Source organism: Aspergillus nomiae (assembly GCF_001204775.2).
Source record: "Aspergillus nomiae NRRL 13137 chromosome Unknown contig00217, whole genome shotgun sequence".
Classification (NCBI taxonomy): domain Eukaryota; kingdom Fungi; phylum Ascomycota; class Eurotiomycetes; order Eurotiales; family Aspergillaceae; genus Aspergillus; species Aspergillus nomiae.
Genome location: NW_015378272.1, coordinates 15,816 through 36,345, shown reverse-complemented (window position 1 = coordinate 36,345; position 20,530 = coordinate 15,816). Strand labels below are relative to the sequence as shown.

General features: G+C 49.1%; 8 protein-coding genes across 8 annotated transcripts; 6 read left to right on the top strand and 2 right to left on the bottom strand.

Annotated features, from left to right (window-relative positions):
• Nucleotides 1-1,524: 1,524 nt before the first annotated feature.
• On the top strand, nucleotides 1,525-3,806 carry dus3 (tRNA dihydrouridine synthase DUS3; the record flags this gene model as incomplete). The annotated part of the gene is made up of 3 exons (XM_015553692.1): nucleotides 1,525-1,688; nucleotides 1,747-3,645; nucleotides 3,719-3,806. 3 exons carry the CDS (start codon nucleotides 1,525-1,527, stop codon nucleotides 3,804-3,806), a joined length of 2,151 nt encoding a protein of 716 aa, XP_015405201.1.
• Nucleotides 3,807-4,121: 315 nt separating this feature from the next.
• ANOM_008435 (putative BAP31 domain protein) lies at nucleotides 4,122-5,534 on the top strand (the record flags this gene model as incomplete). Its single annotated transcript, XM_015553691.1, has 4 exons — nucleotides 4,122-4,302; nucleotides 4,448-4,582; nucleotides 4,638-4,735; nucleotides 4,807-5,534. Coding segments are annotated over 4 exons (768 nt in total), but the record flags the coding sequence as incomplete, so codon positions are not given.
• A 637-nt stretch (nucleotides 5,535-6,171) lies between these two features.
• Nucleotides 6,172-7,134, top strand: ANOM_008434 (uncharacterized protein; the record flags this gene model as incomplete). Its single annotated transcript, XM_015553690.1, has 1 exon — nucleotides 6,172-7,134. The coding sequence occupies one exon, from the start codon at nucleotides 6,172-6,174 to the stop codon at nucleotides 7,132-7,134; it is 963 nt and encodes a 320-aa protein (XP_015405203.1).
• A 1,983-nt stretch (nucleotides 7,135-9,117) lies between these two features.
• ANOM_008433 (SEC14 family lipid-binding protein) lies at nucleotides 9,118-10,333 on the top strand (the record flags this gene model as incomplete). Its single annotated transcript, XM_015553689.1, has 4 exons — nucleotides 9,118-9,221; nucleotides 9,269-9,337; nucleotides 9,516-9,639; nucleotides 9,707-10,333. 4 exons carry the CDS (start codon nucleotides 9,118-9,120, stop codon nucleotides 10,331-10,333), a joined length of 924 nt encoding a protein of 307 aa, XP_015405206.1.
• Nucleotides 10,334-10,937: 604 nt separating this feature from the next.
• Nucleotides 10,938-11,857, bottom strand: ANOM_008432 (uncharacterized protein; the record flags this gene model as incomplete). Its single annotated transcript, XM_015553688.1, has 2 exons — nucleotides 10,938-11,612; nucleotides 11,681-11,857. The coding sequence occupies 2 exons, from the start codon at nucleotides 11,855-11,857 to the stop codon at nucleotides 10,938-10,940; spliced, it is 852 nt and encodes a 283-aa protein (XP_015405205.1).
• A 597-nt stretch (nucleotides 11,858-12,454) lies between these two features.
• ANOM_008431 (uncharacterized protein) lies at nucleotides 12,455-16,865 on the top strand (the record flags this gene model as incomplete). Its single annotated transcript, XM_015553687.1, has 3 exons — nucleotides 12,455-13,492; nucleotides 13,545-13,818; nucleotides 14,392-16,865. 3 exons carry the CDS (start codon nucleotides 12,455-12,457, stop codon nucleotides 16,863-16,865), a joined length of 3,786 nt encoding a protein of 1,261 aa, XP_015405208.1.
• A 290-nt stretch (nucleotides 16,866-17,155) lies between these two features.
• On the bottom strand, nucleotides 17,156-17,936 carry ANOM_008430 (peptide alpha-N-acetyltransferase MAK3; the record flags this gene model as incomplete). Its single annotated transcript, XM_015553686.1, has 2 exons — nucleotides 17,156-17,479; nucleotides 17,556-17,936. The coding sequence occupies 2 exons, from the start codon at nucleotides 17,934-17,936 to the stop codon at nucleotides 17,234-17,236; spliced, it is 627 nt and encodes a 208-aa protein (XP_015405207.1). The 3' UTR covers nucleotides 17,156-17,233.
• Nucleotides 17,937-18,357: 421 nt separating this feature from the next.
• Nucleotides 18,358-20,379, top strand: ANOM_008429 (phospholipid:diacylglycerol acyltransferase; the record flags this gene model as incomplete). The annotated part of the gene is made up of 4 exons (XM_015553685.1): nucleotides 18,358-18,681; nucleotides 18,732-19,328; nucleotides 19,388-20,138; nucleotides 20,192-20,379. The coding sequence occupies 4 exons, from the start codon at nucleotides 18,358-18,360 to the stop codon at nucleotides 20,332-20,334; spliced, it is 1,815 nt and encodes a 604-aa protein (XP_015405194.1). The 3' UTR covers nucleotides 20,335-20,379.
• Between the last annotated feature and the right edge of the window lie 151 nt (nucleotides 20,380-20,530).

Here is a 20,530-nt window from a genome sequence, read left to right as displayed (position 1 = left end):
CCTCCTCCTTACGATAATGACTCAATCTCATCCCTCTTCTCCGGAATACCGACCAGAAGGTAGCAGCAGTAAGCGACTGTGTACGGAGTACTTAAGTTCATCATCCATAGTGTATTGTCATACGGGGTATATACCGAATTCGATGCAATACTGTAATTTCGAAATTCGATACCGCCTCAGGTGATGTATACCTCCCTGCCACTTGCATGATCTAACCCACTGTCCTACATTTTGCTGCAATCATATACAAATCAATGTCAACCCAACGTTGAGTCCCCTGTGGGTCAATACACACCCAAGTTCACCGATCTTGAAATGCCACATGTGCCATTCCACCGACTGCAAAAGGTGCGAAGAACGGAAGAATATCTGATAGGTGGATCTTAGCGACTGTTTCCATAGCTGAGGATCTCCAACAGGACGGCGTTTCGCACCATGGTAGACTCAAATAGGGGCACTAGTACCAGCTGACCGGGACTATAGAGACAAAGTCAACCTTATACATCAATTTATTTCGGTAGTTCAAGAAAGTACTATTCATTTGGCATCAGTCGACAAGAGACGTGTCCATAGGCATGTCTTGTGATCTATTGCCAAGCTGCAATTGAGTTGGTACCGATGCATCCATTGGCTTCGACACCCCTGATCGACTAGTAGTCTAACTTACTAGTAGAAAGGCGAGAGAAAATACCAAATTCAAGTCACTTCAAAAGCGAAATCCACAGACTTTCAAATACCATTTTCGTATGCTCGTGCAGCCACTCAGGTTCGCTCGCCTACCGCCATTTTTCCGTACCTACATTAGCAGACAGGAAATAAAGCCACAGGAAACAGCGAAAGTGGATTGGGTGGAGAGGCACGCCGGGGCCAGTGGCTGGGTCTAAATCCCGAGGCGAGGATACATATTCTTGGCGGCCGCCCATCTGCTCGTTGAGTTCTTCTAGAAAAGCGAGAAAATGGGTAAAGACACAGAAGGTTCAATTTCGGTGGGCCCCTTCACGCATTCCCCTGTAATTACCAATCATGCGTATAGTACACAGGCCGACGGAGGTATGAGTTCAGTATTTCGGTAATGTAAGGAACCAATCTACCCGCGCATGCCGCCGCTGTACCGGAAACAGCCCAGCAGTTTTAAGTTGGGGTTCGACATCACCACTTCCAATAAAAGCAATAGTAGTGCTCAAACCAACCCCAGTGCGGTGCGCACCAGCCATCGTCTTCATGTAGACCGCCTTACGTGCGCCACTAGCTCGTGCGCCACCCCAAACTGCAAACAATGCAAACCCTCGTTCATACTCCGCGGTGGGATGTGAGAGCCGAAATTTTTGTCGGCATTGATCGAAGAAGAAGGCTTGTTTGCGCCAAGCATTGAACCTAGCTGCACCTGAGTTGGAATTTAAGATTGGAATTTCTACTCATCGGCTATTTGTTCGTCGCTTTGGGCAAGAGAGGTGACCATTCTATCGTTACAGCTGTTTTGATAATGGCGCCCGAAACCGCTCAATCGCAAACGCCGGAGGCGCCATGCGCGGTCAAACCGACGCACCAGTGACACATACATTAGCGACTGACAATATTGAGGAACCTCCCTCAAAGAAAGCAAAGTTGGATGATACATCAACGCCTGACAACGACGCTAACAATGGTGCCACTCAGCGCGCGAGGGGTATCGCCCCCGTTAAGGCAGAGTATGTGGGCGCAGGAGCAACTATCTGCGGTGGACTTTATTGACTAACCATATACTAGATTCATTATCCCAAGGGCTACGAACACCGAACCGCAACCTAATACTGATGACGCTGCCGAGGCCGCACGTCACGAGGAGGGCCAAGGGCAAGAGACGGGGAAGAAGAAAAAGAAGAAGAAGCCTACTGGACAAAACACAAACCGCACTTTTGGATCGTCTAAAGACGAAAAGGGCCTGTGTCCGAGCAGGGTCTTTACACCTGAGTTCTCTCCCGGAGTTTGCCAATGGGGCGAAAAGTGTCGTTATGAGCACGATCTACGAACCTATCTGAAGGAATACAAACGTGGTGATCTGGCAACCTTTGATGGTATGTGTCCAGTTTGGGATGCAAAAGGCAAATGCCTCTCCGGCTGGAAATGTCGTCTCGTGGGCTCTCACATGATTGAACGCGAGACCGCCGATGGCAGAAAAGAATTGGTGCTGGTTGAGGATGAGGAGCGCAAGAAGAAAGCACAGCCACTTGTCCCTTTTGCCGCCGAGGATGGCACTGCAAATATTGCCTCAGCGGAAGCTAAGTTTGCGCTGCACCGCAAGAAGGTCCAGACGCCTCGAGCTGATTCATACGGACGTTGGTTGGACAAAACCTCCAGAGAACTGGAGAAGGTAATTCACAACCGGAACGTTTCTGAAGAGAAGGGCGCAGAGTCCAAGACCGAGGAGGCCAAAATAGAGAAAGAAGAGAACCGGGCGCAATATCTAGAGCCACCATTCTTACCGTCGGAAAAGCGCCGTATTTACTTCGGCCCGGAAACTCCTGTTTTAGCGCCTCTAACCACACAAGGAAACCTTCCCTTCCGGAGACTATGCATAGAACTTGGCGCACAGTTTACCTACTCGGAGATGGCCCTGAGTATGCCATTAATCCAGGGTAACAAAGGAGAGTGGGCATTGATGAGAGCACACGAGACGGAAATGCTACCTCCAACTATATCTCCAGGGGTTGATGTAGTGCAGGAATATGATCACTCGAAAGATCTTAGATTCGGCGCCCAAATTGCGGCAAACAAGCATTGGCAAGCACTTAAGGCGACCGAGGTACTATCTGCATATACCCCAAACCTTCGTGTTATCGATTTGAACTGCGGCTGCCCCATTGACTTGCTCTACCGTGATGGAGCTGGGTCTGCCCTTCTCGAACACCCGTCAAAGCTCGAGAGGATCCTTCGCGGTATGAATGCAGTTTCACAAGAAATACCTATCACCGCCAAGATTCGCATGGGAACCAAAGATAATTCACCCAATGCTCTCAGGGTGGCAGAACGTTTAATTCTCGGGGGCTACGAGTCCAGTACCCTTGGACTTGGTGCTCCTGGTGTAGCAGCCTTAACCCTGCATGGACGGAGCAGACAGCAGCGGTACACCAGACAAGCAGATTGGGAATATATCTCTGAGTGTGCTGCTCTTATCAAGAGACTGAATGAAAAAACGGATCAAGTCATAGATACCGTACGAGAGCCAGACCCACGGACACAGCCGAATGGAGGTAAGACATGGTTCCTGGGGAATGGAGACTGTTACTCGCACCAGGATTACGACGACCACGTCAACAATGCTGGTGTTGACACTGTGATGGTTGGTCGAGGTGCTCTGATCAAGCCTTGGTTATTTGAGGAGATTCAGGCAGGCCAGTACCTCGATAAGTCTGCGTCCGAGCGTTTATCGCTAGTTGAGAAGTTTGCCAAGTATGGTCTAGAGACATGGGGATCAGACGAGCATGGAGTTGGCACTACACGGCGCTTCCTACTCGAATGGCTGAGCTTCGCCTGCCGCTACATTCCTATTGGATTGCTTGAATATCTTCCACCACGTATTCAGGACCGACCACCGTCTTGGAGAGGCAGAAATGAGTTGGAGACTCTTATGGGCAGTCACAACTACAAAGACTGGATCAAGATCACGTAAGCGTCTTCTTTTTCTCCCTCCCTTCTTGAGACGCCCTGTGCTTCACATGGATATTAACCTGCTGTGTAGTGAAATGTTCCTCGGTCCAGCCCATAAGGACTTCAAGTTCGAGCCGAAACACAAGTCAAACGCTTGGGATGGGGAAGCAGAGGGATGAGCTATGATGATACCATGTAAATACACATTTAGAAGTAACATATCTAGACAAAAAAGCACCTAGAGAATGAAACAGCCATATTGTATAGAAAGCACCACTGGCACGTGATTTCACATTCCGGAAGCGCCGAACTAGGCAGAAATGTGTCACGTGCTATACGTTTCAGCTCCGGGCGGTGATGACGTCTTCCCTGCCGAAGCTGAAAAAGGACCACCTCATCTTCATCGCCCTGGATACAAAAAAAGCCTCTGATCTCATTCCCCCGCCCAGGAAAATTACTCGTCTCCTCATTCCAAGGCTCTGCATTATATATTCAGAGCTTGTTGCAGCCATCCCTTGACTGCTTGGTACTGTCCTTGGCAATTCTTATCTTTTGTTTACCGCTTCAAGCTTCCCCCACAACCACACATCGATCGCAACCCCTGAACCTATTTCCATCGTCAATTGTCGAATCGGGGTATTAGTTCCAGGCAAAATGACTCTCTACTACAGTCTTGTAAGTTTTATTTTGCAGACTGACACCGAATCCACCATGTCAACTTGCAGCACAGGGTGTAGCCTACAGTTCCGGCTGTGCCGAGGATACATCTCGAATTGCTTTGATTACACAGTTCCAAGCAGTACTAACTTCATCTGCGTAGGTTTTTTGCCTTCTCGTCTTCGAGATGGTGATATTTATTGGACTCATCGTCCCTCTGCCTTTCACTATCAAGCGGAAGTTGTTCACCTTCATCTCTGAAAGTCCGATAGTAGCGAAACTACAATATGGAATGAAGGTAAGCCCCTAGTTGCCTAAGATAGGAACAAACTTCTTGTTAACGAATTTTTCAGATTACATTCATATTCATTTTGATTCTCTTCATTGACAGCGTGAACCGAGTGTACCGTGTCCAGCTGGAGGTGACCAATTTCTCTAAGGAGAACATGGGGTAAGTAACTTGCCGTACTTCAATGCATGTGTAGTGGTCTAGGTATATCTGACAATATCTCTTGTTAACAGAGCGGCCGCCCTTGGCACTGACCGCATGGAAGTCCAGGCCCGGAAGTTCTACTCTCAACGTAACATGTACCTTTGCGGCTTCACCCTCTTCTTGTCTCTCATCCTCAACCGCACCTACACCATGATCCTAGATGTCCTCCGCCTTGAAGACAAGGTCAAGACTCTTGAGGGTGACAAGAAGGCCGGCGGAAAGGACTCGGCCCGCCTTGCTGAAGCTGGAAACGCTGGCGAGATCGGACGTCTGAAGAAGGAGCTTGATGCTAAGAACCGTGACATTGAGACCCTGAAGAAGCAATGTGAGGGTCTTACCCGCGAATACCACAGCCTGGGTGACAAGGTTGCCGGTAAGAGCGACGATGGCGCCAAGAAGGATCTGTAAATCGAATCGCCAGGCCCAAACTGCAAAAGCATTCTTGTGTAGTCTCAAGCGAACGTACTGCATGAGATACGAAAGGATCCTGGAGCAGCTCTTATGCTATCGTGGAAATTAAGCGTCCTATTCACTACTCGCTTTCAAATATGATGATACAACTGAAAAGCTGCGCAGCAAAGCAAGCAGTCAATAATCTTGTGCAATGGCTTTATGGTTCCCTGCTTTCACAAATATGGTGGTGGTTTGTTGTGGAGATGTTCCGACGCGTGGTGACGAGGGAGGTCTATACGCACTGTGTGATATTTTATTCCCTAGTGATTGACATATCAAACAAAAACAATCAAGATATTCTCCAAGTACACATGACACCAATGTAGATGATTGTAAACCTCCCGCCTTCAATAACTCCAGCGAGCCCTGAAGTCTCGTATTACTCGACATCGTCAGGACTCAATTGCAAGATCAACTACTCCACACGTATATTCTGTGGACATGCAGCTAAGATATAGAACCTGTTTTTATTCTACTCCCACAGATCGTGTTGCCACCTATAAGCTGCCCTGAGTATTTAACAACCAAAGACAGCATCGGATCAAGCCGGGACAATTGGCTTAACGATAAAAGGGGTTCACATGGGACATTTCATCGGGGTGATTGGAACTGATTCACGATGAGGCGTTAAATTTAACCTGTGGCGCCGTGGCTGGCGGATAGGGACGCATCCGAAATGGAGACTATAACATGTATCACCATGTTTTTGCCCTCCCCATTTGACTAGTCCGCGCAAGTATTAGGAGGGTGGCGTATGGCAAAAGGGGGGAATTCGATAGTAGGTAGCTTAAGCGGCGGTTGCCTAACCAAGCCCTAAAAATGGAAACATAAGTTGTTAAACTTGATAAGCGCTAGACTGGTACTTGTGGGGATTTTTTTTTCTGTACAGTGCCTTCGATAGCACCTCTCAAACCAAGAACATATTCCATAGATAGAGTATCATGCATCTAGACCATAAGCTCCCTTGGAACACAGTCTCTTCACATTTCGGCTTCATCAAAGAGAACCAATACAAGAACCGCAAGAACGACTTCGTTATCCATGACCGTTTCATTGATCGCGAGTCTGCTGAGTTAAACCACTTTACAAAATCCCTTATCTCCGTGATTGAGGAGTTTGCAACTACTGAGCGAGCTAAGTACCCACCGTCTACGGCTCTGCCAACATCCGGGCCTCTTTTCGACACGGCTATCCTACCGGCCATCGAACAGAAATACCACCTCGAACCACACCGAACCAATTCGGCAGTCTCCAATCCCCTTTGTGAAGAATTCCAGAATGTCGACCATTGGATCCGCGAGGATCCATATAGCACCGCTGATGGGGACTTAGCTGATGCCGTGAAAATGCTCCTTATCTCCAATGAAATGCTCGCTTTACTACGTCTAGCAAACCACAAGAAGATCCCGCTGGCGACCCTTGATTCTCTAAGCTGGGGCCACAGCTTCGGTGTCAACCATCTCCCGGACGTAGCTCTACAAGCCTACCTACTACTGAACATCGCCGCTGCTGTGAAAGCCAATGCCAAACGCGGGTCTGCAGATGACACTGTCCGTCTGACGGAGACGCAGCGGTTCAGGCACTTCACTGGTTGGGCGCTGGCAGATCATGACTATCCTGCGCAGAATATCCCGCATCGCCTGTTTTGGAATGCGAAGGGCATCGCTGATGGCCATTGCTCATCGTGGGATCCGTTGAGCCTGGAGACGGATGTGGAAAGGGCAGAGATGAAGGCGTATTTGAAGATGTGTTTTGAGTTGTTGTATCGGTATGACCTTTTGATGAGGGAGTTGGGGAGAGATCCAGGGTGGAGGCAGAGGATCTTGGGCATCTGCGAATGTGGGGAGCCCGGTCTGTTACTATGGATGAATCGGGGTTCTGTTTTGCCTGACTGGGCCCGGTGATGGATCTATGATCTAGAACAAGGTAGGCAGAGAGAAGATATGAGAGCTAGGCGCTATATAGTATCATCCATAGTTGGAGTAGTGAGAATCTAGTTCTCTCATACTTAACGCGTTGGGGGATGTTATGGTCTTGAGGCCTCTTCAAGTAAGTAGTCAGGTGACGATGTACACCCTACTCGAGAGATGTCATATCGAATGGATGATTCGGGGGTACAAATGAGCAGCCAAGACTGCCAAGATACCACACTAGTTCGATGCTGTATGACGTGGCCAATTGAGTATATGCCATAGGTCAGTTGGCTGTGTTTATTCCCATATATGACCCAGAGCGGAGAACACAGTAACTCTTGATAACCATAAACCTCCACGCATGCATTCTTCAGCTTCCAACGCCGTTGAGAACGGTTTATAGTAGGTTTGGTGGTGCAGCTTGACACCAGCAGAGGTTGAGTACCTGCGGTTGTATGGGTCACTTAGGGAGGGATACGACGGAAATAATAGTCTAAACCGCAATCATAGATTGACCAGCAGCTGTAATGAAGTGAGTGGAGAAGCTATGGGGACTTTCAGGAGTACTACCTAAGTAGTATGTCCCATGGGCATTTCCTGACGTGTACATTGTGCTTTGACAAGATCGATCAATAAGTAGGCGGATTTGCCACCAGCTTCGAATGGTGTGCTTGATAGTTGTGTTTTAGTAGTTGAATTTCTTTTTTAAAACATGGAGTAGAGTCGGGATTTGTATAAAAGAGAGACATCGAGTATTCGTTCCCTAGACTTAAGCAGAGGCCGGTATCTACCAGGTGTTTGGTATAGAATTAAGTGAGAAATTTCCCTCCCCAAATACAAAACCAAACGGGTTCCAACAGTAGGACGCTGATGTTTGTAGATCTCACTACGGAGTACGAACCCGATGGCCCCTTATCTCAGCGCATACTTCCGTATTGCAAGTCTACTTACTTACAAGTCACTGTACATAGTAGGTTACATCAGCATTCCTCCCAATGTGCAGGCCATACGTATGCTCATCATTTTATGAAGTAGACTTCTTGTTATATAGACAATCGATGGTTTTCGGTTTGCCTTATTTAAACTTCGTCTGGAACATTGCACATCGCCACTACTGGTAATTAATTTGGTGCTAAGTCGTAGTCAGTCTTCGGTGGTCCAGTGACGACGTCACCTTCGGCATCACCGCTTTTGTAGATCTCCGGGTCCAATCTTACAGTAATTTGCATACCAAATCAATATCTGACCAGTTTACTCCGTAGTTTATATGAACAATTTGATAGAGCATGGCATAAAGGGATTCTTCGTCGTTTTAATTTCCGAGACTCTTTGCCCCCTCCCCCTTCTTCGCTCCGCTTTGATCTTAGTTCCAGGACAGAATTTAATCTATTGGGGGTTTTGTAATTTCTTTTGGCGACTGTGCTGGCATTCGAGGTTGACCGACCGCCTTTGCGTATTTGTGTTTCGCCCCTCCTTTTTCTCATTTTTTCCCTCACTGGCAGTTTCTTTTCCCACTGGCCGGAGACTGGAAGTGTTGTATCGGAGACACCGCCCACTCTCTCTAAAACGGTTTCCCCGTTGACCGTCTCTTCTCGACGTATTTTTGTAATTAATTTTTCGGATTACATTATTGATTCAGAGATATATCAGGCAAACATTAGTAAAGAGCGCAAGAGCTCCGAAGAAAAATACATAAAATATGGATGCATGAAAAAAGATGTGTAAAGTCAAAGGAATTCAATAATATTGTAGACTGCAGGAGTTCGCTGTAATCGTGCATCTCCTCCCCACTCTCTTCTTCTTCTTCTTCTCCTCCTCCCTACCCCCCTTTAACTAACAATTGATTCCTCCCTTGACACTAAGCGCTTTCTGTCTTCCGACCACGAATACTTTACTTCTCTCATCCCGCACCGCAACTCCTCCTACCTTCTACCCTTCACTCCCTCTCATACAGACCCTCGCATACCATCCACCATGGCCGCCCCTAGCTCGAAGTACGACAACTATGATTTTCCACCACTGCGCCGGTTGCCAACACTGGCCACCCTGGCCACACCACCCCAGAGCAGGATGCAAAGGTAGAACAGCTTCGGAGTGAGCTGGAGCAGCTCGGTTACACCGAAAGGCTGGACACTTTGACTTTGCTCCGCTTTTTGAGGGCGAGAAAGTTCGACGTTGCCCTTGCTAAGACCATGTATGTCGGAGGCCTTCCTTACTACTTCTCATTTGTTTGATTGACTAGTGCCCGCGGACACTGCGAAAGCCTAGCGATGAGAACTGTACAATCAGTGATCTCATACTTGGACTTGTTTCTTATCCTCCGTTGAACAATGCGAAATACAGCGCTGACATCCGCCCGCTCTCCTCATTAGGTTCGTCGACTGCGAAAAGTGGCGGAAAGAGTTCGGCACTGATGATCTGCCTCGCACTTTCGACTACAAGGAGAAACCGGAGGTGTTCAAATTCTATCCTCAGTACTACCACAAGACGGATAAGGTATAACCACCGTGCATGTGTTCTTCTGAGTCGACTTCGATGCTAATAGTGAATATAATGGAAATAGGACGGAAGACCTGTCTACATCGAGAAGCTGGGCAAGATCGATCTTACCGCCATGTACAAAATTACCACCGCCGAGCGCATGTTGCAGAACCTTGTCACTGAGTACGAGAAGCTTGCCGACCCCCGACTGCCCGCCTGCTCTCGGAAGGCAGGCAAGCTGCTGGAGACTTGCTGCACCATTATGGACTTGAAGGGCGTCGGTATCACAAGCATCCCATCCGTATATGGATATGTTCGTCAGGCCTCTGCCATCTCGCAGAACTACTACCCCGAGCGTTTGGGCAAGCTCTACTTGATCAACGCCCCTTGGGGTTTCAGCGGTGCTTTCAACGCTGTTAAGGGCTTCCTTGACCCCGTGACTGTCGAAAAGATTCACATCCTTGGTTCTAACTATAAGAAGGAACTGTTGGAGCAAGTCCCTGCTGAGAACCTCCCCGTGGATATCGGTGGTACTTGCCAGTGCGAAGGCGGCTGTGAGCTGAGTGACCAGGGCCCCTGGCAAGATCCACAGTGGGCCAAGGCGCCCAAGTGGGCTACTCCCAAGGAGGACGAAAACATCGTGAAGAATGAGGATCCTGGCCTCGAGCAGAAGGTTGAAACGCAAGAAGCTTCTCAGCCCACTGCATAGAAACCCGATCTCCTTTTTTTCTTTCTTTTTTCCGCCCCTTTTGTCTTGGATCCACATGGGTAAAGCTGCAGTGCTGTGTTATTCCTATATATTCCTTCCTCAAGATGCCTCCCGGGAATAGTTTACGTCAACCGTACTTTTCTATCTCCCTATGGCCGTCTTTGATCCATCCGAATTCAACTGTTAGCTATCTACTACCTGAGAAACGGCTGCCGGCTTTCCCATCTTGTCTTCGTTTTCCCTTTGGCTTGACATTAGATATTAAACAACGCAACATGAGCGGCGTGAGGTGCTTTTATAGATGGAGCTGAGAAGAGTAAATATTGGGACAGAATATAAAAGTGATTGTCTGATTAGGGATTCGGGGTTTGAGTTCAATGTACGACTTGGTGTGTATTGATTACGAAAAGGGCCAGTTGTAATATGGTAGGTCTGCTTGAACTCCTACCACAAGGCATTGCCTGAATAGCCGATATCAATCATTATTCCCGATAGCAGATTATCAATCACGGTGGAGTATTTAATGGTATCATTCCATGCCGAGCGCCGAACACCAACAGAATTGAATCGCAAAGAAAAAATGACAGAATAGACCTATAGGCGGTCACTTCTTCTCCACGACTTCAACTGCCCGACTGGCTCGTTCAGCCTTCCCGACTGTCGATGCTACCGCATTTCCATCGGCGGCCCCATCTGTTGTGGCGTTTGTCTCATCGCCAGGAATAGCCTCGCCCTGAAGTCGAAGTAAAGTCCGCAATGTATCCTCATATACTTCTGCCATCTCCCCAGTGCGCCATAGTTCTGCTTCATGGTCGGTGCCAAGGGGCACATGTAAATCCCACTTTGTTTTCGCTGACCTCCGGCGTGAGCCATTTGTACTGGGCCCATTGTTGGCAGTCTGTTTCTGGTTCTGGTCTGCATCAGGCATGTCGACGTCTTCCGTTGTTTGCCTTTCACTGTCCTCCCCACTTTCCAGAAGTATCTCATCTTCCAGGTCATCATGTTCGTCCTCCTCTATCACCTTCTTCAACTCCGCTGCATACGTCTCCGCCGCACGTCGCGGCGCATCCCGCCTTAACTGTGCGACTGTCGTTGTAAGCGATTCCAATTGCGCGTAGAGCGAAGTCACACGTGATGCAAGATGCCCGTCATATGGTTCGTACTCGACTGTCTCTGCAGGCGCAGTGAAAGCAGCCGGAAAAGGAAATTGAGGCGATGAAGAGTCAAGACCGTTGATACTTATTGAGGAGGAAGCCGATGTGAAGGTACGCAATATGTACTGTTTCGCATGTCCATCAGTATTAGGGGGGTTCAGTCGATATATCGGTTTGAGAGTAGGCTATGTACCTCGTCGACTAACTCGCGGACCCGCTCGCGCATTGGATCTGGTCCATCTTCAGGGTTTGCAGAGGGGGGTAAATGAAGGTCGAGCTTTTGGCGCGAAAGGGCGACAGTGTTACCGTAGAGATATGTGAAATCGGCGGGGGCTTGGAGCTCAATTTTGCGATGCATTGATTCCCCCATTTTGTCCGGTGGTCCAGCTAACCAATGCGTGAAAGATGTTGGGTGTTGTAGGATGTGTGGATCTAGCTTCTGTCCGTTGAATATTTCTTGTCCTCGGGGGGTTCCGCATGTATGAACGCGTCGGGCGCGGGTATTTACTATCCAAAGTAGTGGGACGGAGGAGGAAGACCTGGATGTGGTTAGCCTCAGGCACCGATAAATGGTCGGCGTCGATCCGATGAGCACGCGCCCCGCAAACGATGTCATCGATTTACTTTTCTTTTCAGCTGCCTTCAGCTGAAGGCCTTGCTTTTCGTCCGATGCCAAGTTTCTTCACTTTTAGGTCGATATACGACCCGACCAGGGTAATAGTTTTTAGTCATATTCCTTACTCCTTCTTATACTTATGTTTGCCTAATTCCTAATTCTTAATTCCCGTAATTGTCTCGCTTCCCTCCTTTATCTCTTATCGCATTATCTATTCCCCCTTTTATAGCGCCCTGGCACCAGCCACTGACGGGCTCAGTTCTCTGACTTGCGATGATGGTCGGGGTCTAATATTAGTGCTATTGCAGGATTTGTGCTGCGCTCTTGTTATTGGTCAATCTATAAACCACCATGGAGAGCCGCCCCAGCTTGAACCTGATCGACAACACATCCCCGAACCGTCGACTCTCCGACGATGAGGGCCTTTCGGAGATCACCACAGCTGATGACCTGTCAAGAAATACATCCAGGAGATGGAAGAAACCCTCAGTACGGCGCGAGCTGACCAAGCGCAAATATAAAAAATGGCAGCCAAAGAATCTAGGAATCACAGACGACGACGACGCAGACAGACGCCCTTCGGACGCCAGACTATCTCTAACAGCCACATACACTAACACTGAGGGCGAAAGCCTTGCCGATATTTCGACTTTGCCAACTAGCGAACAGCGTGATTTCGGGGCCGCAGACCAAGAAAATGGCGGCCCTGGATCAGTGACCGGCCATGGTGTCAGTGGCCTCAAACCAGGTACCGAGCTAGACATTCTTTACGAGAACCAGCGGGGCTGGTTTTTCTTTGGTATCCCTCTTTATTCTCACGGTTCTCTTCTCAACTTCGATCCAGCTGCCTGGGTCACCTACGACTTTCGAGATAGTCCGGTCAATATCACAAATGCGCAGGTGCCGGATCCGAGCTGGGAGTGGGCGTGGAAGACATGGTTCGTGGATATGTCTGGCGATGTGGATGATCAAGGCTGGCAGTATTCTTTCTCTTTTAGCTCGTCAGCCTGGCATGGATCCCACCCTTGGTTTCATTCGTTTGTTCGCCGGAGGCGATGGGTCAGATTACGGGTTAAGAAAGCCTCGGAAAGAAGCCGTCGCGGCCGGTCAGGCTTTGAGATGGCTCATATGCTCAACGAAGACTACTTTACTATCCATACCGCCAAGAAGAAGAGAGCAGCAAGTGCAGGACGGGGTTCCCAAGGGCCATCCACCCATTTGAGTCGAGCGACGACCACTGTGGACGAAGAAGGTCCTCTAGAAGAGATCGGGAATATTCCAACACTCATGAGTGCCCTGAGAAATGCAAAGATAGACCGTGAGAAGTTCGATATCCTCAGAAGGTTTGTGGCGGATGGAGGTCAAGAGTTATACTATTTAGATGGAAAGGTAAGCACACATTAACTCATACATTCATTACGCTGTTGCTAAAGACCTACAGATGCAAGATATAATGGCACTGTTTGTCTTCCAAGCCTCGCGCTGGCAACTAGTGACCCACTTGACTGGCATCATCGAGGAGCTGTCTGGGAAGGAGCCCGAGTCTAGTGGTATGGATGCAGAGGAAACCCGACGGCAAAAAGACTACCTCACCAAAGCTGTAACCACAGCAAAGCGTTACCTCACTGGGCCTGAGATCCTCGCTTCTGAAGGACGAGTTCCTGCTCGGGAAATGTCAGAGATGTTGGATTTGACTCCGGAAGCGAAGAGGGAAAGTCTGTTGTCTAGGTCCTCAGGGAAATTCTCACACAAGCCAATAGACAACGGTGGAGAGATTAAAGGCATACCTCAGGGGGCAGAGATTGGTCGCGAAGGACACATTTATCAGTATACATCTTGATTTTTTGTATTATACCCAGTTTGGCTGGTCCAGCGTACAGCGGGGATCAGGTGTACGTCTTTGGGGCATCCCACTCCGTACGACCTGCCTATATATCCATTAGCTTTTCTTATCAATAATAGCTATTTTTGATATTTTTCGTCTCTCTCGTATTCAAATAGTAAAAATTGCGGAGACTAGGTATACATGTTGTTTACGGCGAGTATCGGTCCGATTCCTGGAGAGCACTGACCGCCTGCCATTCCGACGAGGCAAACATTTTCTAGAATCTCCGCGCCGGAGAGCTTTGCCCGCAGCTTGAAAAAACGACGTCTTTAGACAGGAGCAAATCCAAACTCGCCCGCGACTCTTCGCCCTTTCCATGACTCAGGCACTTGCTCCGTATACTCCTCGATGTTATCGCGTGGCCGCCCGTGTCTGAAAAGACGTGTATTGTCCACCGTCTTAGACAGTGTTGCGGCTGGCCCCGACGAACCTCTCCTGTTCCTCTACCCCCGTTGGTTTACAGCTGCAGTCCGCCAACGGAGGTCAATCTCATCAATTAAGTGCACTTCTAAATGTACAGCGAGACTATGCAACGCAGGCGGGTTCGTTCCGGGGACGCGCCGGAGGTTGTCACTCGGGGGGTCTACGAAACGGTGGGCGTCGAGTAGCAATGCAGCCAAAACCGATGTGATTGAGGAGGCTGGAAGCTCGCAGCAGAACGATCAAGCTACTACTACACCAGATGGTGGACAAGATGGGTGGACAGGGGGTGAAGTAAACCGCGACGGTGTGAGTCCGCCGAAAAACGCCACGAGTTCAAAGCCTTCATTGCCCGATTCGACAGAAAAGAGCAAGTTGCACGAAGACAGACGAAAACGCTTGTTCAATATATTTGCCGATATCGACTCGAAACCTCCCCGTCCAACACCACCGCCTCCTCCGAAATCCAATGCCCCGAGAGCAAGAGACCTGAAAACACATACGCGGCCATTGGCAGCCCCTCCCAAGATGCATTCTCATGAGAGAGCACGTGCTACTATGAAATCGTTATCTGTTAGGGATAGGCGGAAGTTAAGGTGTCGGTTGTTTTTCACTAAGCGGATGAACCCCGAAGCGAAATGGAGGTGGACCCTTTGGACTAAGCTGGAGGAATTGTTCGAACGAATGGAGCAAAATAATACGGTGTGGAGGAAGAGAGGTATAAAACACAAGGAGATGCTATTGCCGGAGGAGACTGTTGCTCTCCTTGCGGGTGCTACGGACATGGCTATGAAGGAAAATGTTTGGTATGTCCCTATGCACAATGGGTGTAAAGTCCATGTGCTCCATCCACGGGAGAGTGAAGGCCAATACAGGAAGGTTGTATTGTCTGGTTCCGAGCGAGTGGTGGAGCTGGTCGGGGATCGTATTGCGCATGCAAAGAGCCTTCAAGAAATGGGTGATCCTTTGATCGATATCAGAAAGCCACCGATCCCAGTGTTTCCTTCGATGGAAACCATGGCCCGGAAAAATATTCCGGTCCCCATCATCCGAGGTGTATGGGACTTTTATAAATCCGCTAAGGATCCTGCGAATTTGGGAACGCTGCTCCCCCTTTCCCAGAATTTGTCGAGTGTCAGGGAATTTGCGGAGCATGTGGATGAAGTCGCACGGTCATCGCCTTCTTACAAGGCTGCTCCAGGGAGCTCCCACCAAAAGCAAGTGGCCAAATCTCTCCTTGCGTTGTTTCAAAACGAACGGTACCATGGCTTTTTGTCGACTGCTGCACTGAATACCGCACTATCTTTCCTCCTTGACCATGAGTTTGTGAAGTACGCGCGCATGATCTTTCTGAGAGCCGAGCATGTCGTAACTGTCGACTCCTTTAATATCTTGTTGAAGTTTGCGGCTCAGAAGCAGGATATGCGGCTGTTTCGCCAGTTTCTGCTAACAATGCCGCGGTTGAATATCCGGCCGAACCCATATACCTGGCTTACTTTCCTTGACTGCCTTGTCTCACCCAAAGCAAAGGCGAACCTTGTCTCGCGTATGATGCAGAAAGGCTATCTCAACGAGTCTAGCGCCATGCGGACGGCGTTGCAGGTGACGATACAAAATACTTTTCATGCACATCTCAAAAGTGGGAAAAGTGTTGACTCCTTTTTCAATATGCTTATTGACACACAGGGTGCCAATTGGTTCCCTCCATCGCTGATCAATCAAATGTTGAACGTTGCTGCCAGGCAGAAGGACTTTTCAGCCATGGAACGGATACTCCAAATATGCAAGCAGCAAGGCTTTGCTGTCAAGGGTTCTACCGTCAACCAAATCGTCTTACTCTTTCGCAAGGATATCTTCTCCCTCCTCCGGGTCTTGTTTCAATTCATCGACCGTCCTGAGCGTGTGCTCACAAAAGATGCCTGGGAGAAATTATTCTTGGTGGCCTTCAAAGGACGACACTACAACATCTGCCGTGTGCTATGGAGATACGCGTGCATGTACCGAGGCGTGACATACAACATGCGACAGTCTGTGCTTACATCGTTGCTCCGCAATACATCATTTCGAAAGACCGGAGGTCAATACAATCAACTTTGGCTCACCAGTGCAGGCAAAGTCATCGTGGGGGTCGATCTTCATCTTCCAAATTATCCTTTAGATGAGTCATTTTCGGAGCTTGTGCCATCTGAGTTCAGTCGGAACCCAGTCGCTTCTCTTGCAACTGGATTCAAGCCTACTGGTGGAGAGCGAGAGAAGCAACAAATTTTGGCTTCAAAACTGATATTACGTGATACGGAAGTCGGTCCAATGTACCGGCCTTCAAAGTCATTGAATATCATGTTGGAGGCTGCAGCCGTACTGGATCAGGAGTGGAAATCGGTCCCTCGACCCACACAGTGGTTGATGCAAAATGCTATTAAAGTCTCGGTGAAAAGAAAGTCGGACTATCTGCAGTGAACGTGGTTGAACCGCCTCGACTGGAGCGGAGCTGTGCACTGTATTTGTTGATCAGTGACTCACTATCCACTTACTGCATATAATATTGGTTGTATGGGCTACAGGGGTCCAACAGCTATTCACATATCATGTATGAACTCAGCGCTTTTACGTCTGACTTTTTTCTGTATATTATACCTCTGTATACTAACCCCTCCCCTTTTCTATATAATGCCATGTATAGATACTATAGAAATAGACTTCGGCTCCCCAGCCCTACTGTTCATTGCAATAGATCGTTAATATGTATTCATCACTCATATTCTCTATTGTCGTAATTGCGTAGTCTATAGGTTATTCACAAGCAAACTGCCATTCCGTCTCATACATCATTGATTGCCATTTCCATGAAGCAAAGCTGGCGGCGGAGGGGCAATTGGACCAGACATATCAGGGGGCCCGTACGGATCGAACGCCGTCCGCATAGACCCCACACCTTCCTTGAGATATAGCACCAAGCGATAGGCCGAGTTGCCGTTCAAATAATACCGATGCAATCTTTTACTGCGCAGGAACCCCAGTCGTTCATACAACTTAATAGCCGCCGTATTTGTGATTTCGGTCTCGAGCGCGATCTGTAAGCACCTCCTATTAGTATAGTGTCTTTTGAATGGAGCACATGTGCAACTCTGTGGGACCCGGGCAACAAACCTCATCCGCATCACGCGCAATCATTGCATCGATCGCCATTCTGACCAATTTCGTTGCAATCCCGCGACCTCGATGCTCCTCGCGCACTGCCAACATGGCAATATAGCCCCGCAATGGGCCGCCGCGGTGTGGTTCCAGCTTCGAGACTACGACCCCGACCATCGGGTCTGGCAGTGTGTCGTCCATGGCCATGAAGCAAAGATCGCCCCATTGGTAGAGGAAATACCGGTAGACGTAGATACTGTACGGCTCGGAGAGGTCCTTGGAGATCAGTTGCCGCATGGCAGCGACATATTCGTCCTCGCGTGTGCCGTCATAGCGGATGTAGCGGAGGTCTGGGGGTGCAGCGGAGACTGCGGTGGGAGTAGCGTCATGGCTCATTCCGGCCGCGTTTTCGGACTCATTGAGAGAATCCAATCTTTCTATCTTGTTCTCGGAGAAGAGTGACAGGTGCGGAAGGGTGTCGTAATAGTTCTGAGTGAATGTGGGGAATTGATGGGGGTGCTGAGGAAGTAAAAGAGTTCAGGTACAAAGGGAGAAAAGCGGATTTCGTAATTTTGGGGACTAAATCTCATGACGTCCCATTTTGGTTGCAACTTCAGAAAGCATGTGATTTCTGGGTCGCAACTTCTTCACATAGTGCGCCTTTTTTTCCCCCTTCTTCTCCCTCCTTTTCTTTTATTCTTGACTTCATTTTCCTGGCTGTCTGTCCTGTTGGATATTTTTCTTGTTTGAGATATACCGACTCTTTCCTTCAACCCGCGGCTGTCAATTCCACCCAGTGTTTCTGGCGATCGCCCACATGCTCCGCCGTCGCCTGGCTAAGGACGACAATGTCCAATCCCCTCCTACGGACTCGTCTCGCGATGAAACCAAAGTAGTCACCGCTACGCAGGCTGCGACGTCACCAGAAAAACCGAAAAAAGAGTCATTCGTGACGAAGCCGCGGAGTAAGCGTCGCAATGGTCTCATCTTCGTGCTCGGCGGCATCTTCGGAATTCTCGTCGCCGCTTTTTTCGCCAACCAGCAAGATGTGATCAGTCTCGATTCGCTGATGGACCTGAACTTGGATTCGTTGATGGATGTCATACCACAGGGCATTGTGAAAGATGTGAGGGAGTTCTCGGTATGTCAACTCCTCTTTCCTTCATGCAGGTGGTGATCTAATCTGATTAGCAACATGAGCGTGATGCTGTCAACTATGATTCATTCGCCGTCGGTCTACAACTTCAATCACAAGGTATTCAAGCCAAGCATCCCATTGTCATGATACCCGGCGTTATCTCCACTGGGCTCGAGAGTTGGGGCACTGAGGTGTCCTCTCGCCAGTACTTCCGTAGTAGACTCTGGGGCAGTTGGAGTATGATGCGCGCTTTGGTCCTGGATAAGACAGAGTGGAAAAACCATATCATGCTGGATAAGGATACGGGATTGGATCCGCCCGGGATCAAGCTCCGAGCGGCGCAGGGGTTTGATGCGACTGATTTCTTCATCACTGGCTACTGGATCTGGAATAAGATTCTCGAAAACCTGGCGACGATCGGGTATGATCCGACGAATGCTTTTACTGCCGCTTATGATTGGAGACTGTCCTATCCGAACCTGGAGATCCGTGACCAGTACTTCAGTCGGCTGAAGTCCTACATCGAGACTGCCGTTCTCGTGAAAGGAGAAAAGGTGGCTCTAGCTTCGCACAGTATGGGCTCTCAGGTGCTCTTCTATTTCTTTAAGTGGGTTGAACATCCGGAACACGGTAATGGAGGCAGTGACTGGGTTAACAGACACATTGCCTCTTGGATCAACATCAGTGGGTGCATGCTGGGCGCGTCAAGGGTCTGACGGCCGTCCTCTCGGGCGAAATGAGGGATACCGCTCAACTGAATGCCTTCGCCGTGTACGGATTGGAGAAATTCCTGTCCAAGGAGGAACGAGCTGAGATATTCAGGGCCATGCCCGGCATCTCGAGCATGCTTCCCAAGGGCGGAGAAGCTGTATGGGGCAATGCAACATGGGCTCCGGACGACCAGCCTGGCCAGCACACGAGCTACGGAAATCTGCTGAAGTTCCAGCAGAGTAACTCGTCCCTGACAGCCAAGAATCTCACAGTCTCCGAAAGTCTGGCATATCTCATGAACACAAGCGATGAATGGTACCGTAATCAAGTCCAGAACAGCTACTCGCATGGCGTCGCGCACACCACCGCGCAAGTCGAAGAAAACGAAAACGACCCTCGCACTTGGCTCAATCCCCTCGAGTCCCGCTTGCCATTGGCTCCGGACATGAAGATCTACTGCTTCTACGGCGTCGGCAAACCAACCGAACGCAGCTACTACTACCAGGAGGAGCGTGACCCCCTGGTCAACCTCAACGCCAGCATCGACACGACTGTCACCAACAACGATGGAGTCGACCATGGCGTTGTCATGGGCGAAGGCGACGGCACCGTCAACCTCCTCAGCACAGGCTACATGTGCGCCAAGGGATGGAATATCAAACGGTACAACCCAGCCGGAGTCAAAGTCAAGGTCTTTGAAATGCCTCACGAACCAGACAGGTTCTCACCACGTGGTGGTCCAAACACAGGTACATATATCTCCATTCCTAGGTTTTGTAAGCCTTAACTAACAATCCAAAAGGCGATCACGTTGACATCCTCGGCCGAGCCTCCCTCAACGAACTCATTCTCCGCGTCGCAGGCGGCCACGGCGACGAAATCGAAGAAACCTTCGTCTCGAGAATTAAAGAGTATGCAGACCGGGTGCAGATCTTCGAAGAGTAATACATAAATAGATTTAATACCCCCTATGTTTTCCCCACGTTTCTTATGAATTCTTTTCAGCATATATCTATTATACAAGAGATACAAGAGATAATCCTGTTATGTATTATGTATGGTTGGTGAACGGATGATGTTTATGTTCTCTATGTTTATTGGTGGGTTTAGAGAAGGGGGCTTTGTATAAATAATGGAGGTA